General features: G+C 49.4%; 1 protein-coding gene across 1 annotated transcript; it reads right to left on the bottom strand.

The window, feature by feature from the left end:
• Positions 1-2,079: 2,079 nt before the first annotated feature.
• On the bottom strand, positions 2,080-4,124 carry LOC125521689 (thaumatin-like protein 1). The gene is made up of 3 exons (XM_048686744.1): positions 3,720-4,124; positions 2,886-3,561; positions 2,080-2,544 (listed from the first exon to the last, which is right to left on the bottom strand). The coding sequence occupies exons 1-3, from the start codon at positions 3,784-3,786 to the stop codon at positions 2,331-2,333; spliced, it is 957 nt and encodes a 318-aa protein (XP_048542701.1). The 5' UTR covers positions 3,787-4,124; the 3' UTR covers positions 2,080-2,330.
• Between the last annotated feature and the right edge of the window lie 608 nt (positions 4,125-4,732).

Genomic DNA, 4,732 nt, shown 5'->3' with positions numbered 1-4,732 from the left:
GTCACAGAGAGTTGGCAAGGCCATCTCGGTGGGACCGATATCCATATCGGTGGAACTGGATTGTTAGGGTTTTGGCAGCGGCTAAGTCCAGATGAACTCGGTGGCTCCGGGTAGGAAATATCGGTGTGACCAAGTTGGGAATTTAGGGTTTGGACATATTTGGGTAGAGAAAGTGGTTGAGGGTTTTGGAGCAATATCACTAAGCACTTGAGCAAATAGATTGTTAAGCAACACCTCATCCCCTTTTAATAGTATTGGCTTTCCTAGGAACTCAATGCAATCTTGGATCACTTAAACAAAAATGTAGATTCTTAAGCTTTTGCTAATCCTTGTCCTTAGCATTTTGAGGGGGTTTCACATCCTCTTGTCCTTGCCACTCCACTGTTGAACTTATCTAAAATATACTAGATAAAACTATTAGTCCAACAAGGGAAATGCTGACATTAATTACCAAAATCACCCAGGGAGCACTTATGCTTTCAAGTTGGTCTTTGCGCCAATGGCGCAACGGGTCATCTAGTGTTGTTAAAGCCTTGCACATGGAGGAGGGTACAATATGGGTCTTCCTTTTCTTCACCTTCGACAACAAACCGACTATCTTTTGCCATTCTTTTAACCGTCTCCAATGTTGCTCGCGCTAAGTGTTTATGTCAAACTTGTGACCTACACTGTTGTACTGTACTATTAATTTGGTGGTTGTGATTCTTGAACATATGTTGATATGTATGATATAATAAAAAATATGTTGAGTTGTTCCTACATTCGAATTCAAATGCAAATTCTGGTGAATTAGCTATTGCAACAATTTAATTATAGAGAGATAAACACCTTGTGTTTGATTCTACAGATGCTAACACCTTTTTTAGACTTGGTTAAACTTAGGAAGTTTGCCTTCGGATAAATCTAGAATTTTAGTTAATTTGGAACGATGAAGTATGTTGCAATATGTTTTTTTCGTTGTTGCCTATGGTATTCTAGTTAGTTGCGTCGTTTTTTCATGTCACATAGTATGTTGCACCCCCATTTCAACTTTTGTTTTTGTTGCAACAAAATAGAGATTTAGTGTGTGCCCAAATTGTTTTACTGTATGGGCATGTTTGAACTGCAACACCTTAGAATGATTTTTTGAGATCTTGACAGAAATTTTGCGCACACAAAATAGTTATATGTGGGAGTTTGATGTTGCAATCCAAAAGATGGAAGTTTCACCCGGCAGATGCCTTAGCATCGGCCATCTGTGTATTTAATTAAGCAAAAGCATAAATATGATCACAACCAAACAAAGAAGCAATCTGGCCACCAGATGTCGAAACAGGACAAAAAAACTTTAAGATAAACCGCTGCATCTTCCAAAAGTATGATTTGCCAGCATTAGCCGATGAAATAAAAAAGATGCAAGATGAGACGTCGCCTTCAGCTTGTTAGTGCAGAGGTAGCATCAACGTAGAAGGTCAGTTGATGGTACATGAACAATGGACGTCTGAAGTGAGGAGACCAAAGGCAAAGTGTGACATGGCTAGAACTATTCCTATGCCTGATCTGCTCATAGATAACATCGAATGGACGAAAATGCAGGAACCTTATCAAATATGCCTACTACGTATGTCATTCTTCACGTACTCTTGTTAGTATTATGCCAAATGGGAACCCTGCGTATCCTCAAAAAAAAAAGGAACCCTGCTTATTATACTGCAACGCCAATTGGTATTCCGAGTAGATGATCAGTTGTAGTAACAGCCAGCAGTCAACATCTTCGCCTGACTGCCTCCTCTTTTCGCTTTCTTTCTCTTTCAGCACCGAACATCATATCTTCAGACTTCAGTGACAACAGAAAATTGATTTACAGCTCAAACAGGATCTGCACATAATGTTGCTTCTTTTTTTATGTTTTCCTATGCGAACATAATTGCTACTCACAGGTCAACTTCATGCTTCACTTGTAAGAAGGCATTTCAGATTTTTACAAAAAAAAGGAGCTCAGAAGGCAGAGCAATAGTATATTCAGATCTTACAGTCTTCCCACTTCAAAGCTTGCGATCTCCTAGTGACGATGCACTGATCAGGATCCCCACAAAAAAATTGCGCAGAAAGATGAATATAACCAGAAGAACAATGTTTTCAAAAAGGCAATAAAGCAATATGAAATGCCACTACTAGAACAACTACAATTGCCAACATGAGGACGCGTCATGTTCTTTATCAACAAGCAAAAAGGCCTAAAGAACATGATATCCACGTCTCTTCCTCTAGTGCTCTGATCCTCTTTTTTTATCCTAAAAAAACCCTCTGCAGATCACTCCTAGGGATGAAGAATCGCCTGCCTTGCCCGGTCATAACAAGCTGAAACGGGGATGACCCCCCTGTGCCGCGGCAAGCACGACGGCCACAGCAATTGCCAGGGCAGCTTGGAAACCTCCGGACGCCGACCATGATGCCATGGTGCTTCCACCGGCGCCGCTGGTTTTCTTCAAAGATGCCAGCCACACGTCGTCCTCAAGCTGCTCATGGCTCGGCCTCCGCAATGCGTGCTTGTTCGGTTTGCCACTGCGAAGCGTCAAAGGTGATTGATCTAATTAGAGACTCAAAGGCCATTGCAACTTTCTCGCCAAGACCCCACATGCAAGGTGGGGATGGGGATGGAACAAAGGCGAAAGAAAGAACAACTCAATCAATCAAAGCTTCTTTTCCTTGCTCAAAGCCTAACTTTGTCACTTTCTCTTCTTTCCCCATTCCCCATTCCGAATCAAAATCTCATTATATTTTCTAGCCCAGAGAAAATATCATTGTTGAGTTGAATCAGATTCAGTCATTCAGATCTGCAACACTGTGATTTCAACTAGATCGTACTGTCATAGCATCGGAAACTATTCAGAGGAAGGTAGTACCTGTAAGGATTGGACTGCGGGCAGAAGGTAATGGTGTAATCGGTGTGGTTGCAGGTGAAGGTGGAGGTGGCGTCGTCGTAGGCGTAGCTGTAGGACTTGGGGCACGCCGACTTGAAGAGCTGCGAGTACTGGGAGGGGTGGCACGTGTCAGGGTTCCCGTAGGCGCCGTTGCAGCAGAACTCGGGCTTGCCGAAGGCCTCGCAGGCGCTGCGGCAGGCGAGGCCGCCGCCGGAGCGGAGCTCGGAGGGGCAGCGCTCGTTGAGGTCGACGAGGCACCCGGTGTCGGGGCACCCAGGCACGGACGGCTGCACGAGCATGGGCAAGTTGTAGCCGTCGACGAGGCTGACGTCATAGAAGTCCTTCCCGCCGTCGCCGTCGAGGGTGAACTCCGCGAGCGTGGCGGGCGGGGTGGCCCCGGCGCCGCGGCACTCTATCTCGCCGGAGCCGCAGTCCCCCGTGACGCAGGTGCCCTTGCCGCCGTTGAAATTACAGCCAGAGCGCGCCCAGAAGCGGCCCGACCACCCGGTCGGCCCGTAGATTGAGCGCGACTGGCCCGGCGAGAGCGCGAAGCCGGTGGTCTCCAGCGGCGGCGAGGTGGAGCCCGAGAGCAACCCGGGCCACACCGTGTCCGTGCACCGGTTGGCGAAGGTGAACGTGATGGCGCTCACTACCGGTCCTGTGCGCCGCAGAAAAAAATACACAAATCCGAACACTCAGCTCACCAAATCGAAAACCAAGCTCGCAGCTCTACCGCGCGCCTCCAAATCAGGACCAATCCAACGAGAATACCACTTCCACAAGCACTAGTGGATGAACTGTCGGGTGGATCGATACCTTGGAAGAAGGTGAGAAGGAGGACAATCGATGCCGGAGAGCCGAGGAGCAGCGACGGCTGAGCCATGGAAGGCCTTCCAAGACTAGCTCTCGAATTGAGGGCGAAACCAGTGAAGCCGCGCTGCGCTGTTGCTTTCCTGTGGAGGAGGAGGAGCTTGGTGACTGGCGAGCTTGCCGAACTGGAATATGGTGGGAAGGCTACGCGGAGGAAAAGGCGGCCCTGTGGTGTGGTGGGGCGGTTGTAGAGGGGGGAGAGGAGAGTGGAGGGCGAAGTGGGCACGAGCACCACCGACCGCGGTCTACACTCGCTCAGCTGATTTTTACTCTGCCGAAGCGGGGGCGGCACGAGCACGACCGCAGCCGGCCGGCGAGATCAACAACGGCCGAGCCAGGCCGGACTCGAATGATTTCCACCTGTCACGGGAGTCAAAGGCTGCGATGCCGATGCGAGCCTCAGAAATTCGGTGTTGTCTTCTATACGTAGTATTTGAGCATCCACGGCCGGACTTCTCAAAACCGTCTCATACGTTTGGGCGGGCTGTCCGGTCAATATCCAGTCACGTTTTTTTCGATCTAGACGAACGCCTCAGACGGACCTCAAACACCCAAACTGACCGGCATCCCCCATATTCAGTTTAAATATGGGGCGAATATGAGGTGGCCCTGGCATGCCGGGAGCGTTCGCCTGACAAGCCCAGCCTACCACTAACCTCACGGATGTCCCACAAAAAAACCCATCGGCCTCGTCGGTCTGAAACCGTAGCTCACTCACTCTCCTCTCTCGCTCCGTCCTCTCCTATTCCCTTTGCGATTCCAATCGAATCCGGCGCAATGTCGAGCTTCGGCAGCCGCTCCCATGACGAGGTGGATCCGGAGTATGAGCTTGGCCTCCGCATCGCCTTGGAGCGGTCCAAGGTGGACACGGGAGCAGCTCCGAATCTGCAGCCTCGCCGTAGCCGCAGCTTCCCCGTCGGCGCATCTCGGATGTCGTTGCTGGCCCCTCCCGGCCCATC

Source organism: Triticum urartu, chromosome 7 (assembly GCF_003073215.2).
Source record: "Triticum urartu cultivar G1812 chromosome 7, Tu2.1, whole genome shotgun sequence".
NCBI classification, from domain to species: domain Eukaryota; kingdom Viridiplantae; phylum Streptophyta; class Magnoliopsida; order Poales; family Poaceae; genus Triticum; species Triticum urartu.
The sequence above is the reverse complement of the archived record's forward strand: the minus strand, read 5'-3'. Positions and strand labels throughout refer to the sequence as shown.

What these genes read in the sequence shown, in the direction of transcription:
- LOC125521689 (XM_048686744.1), bottom strand. Translation starts at nt 3,786, where the DNA reads ATGGCTCAGCCGTCGCTGCTCCTCGGCTCTCCGGCATCGATTGTCCTC. An exon ending in CCTTCTCACCTTCTTCCAAG is followed by an intron (nt 3,562 to 3,719) that starts GTATCGATCCAC and finishes TGCGGCGCACAG; the next exon opens with GACCGGTAGTGAGCGCCATC. An exon ending in CCGCAGTCCAATCCTTACAG is followed by an intron (nt 2,545 to 2,885) that starts GTACTACCTTCC and finishes GACGCTTCGCAG; the next exon opens with TGGCAAACCGAACAAGCACG.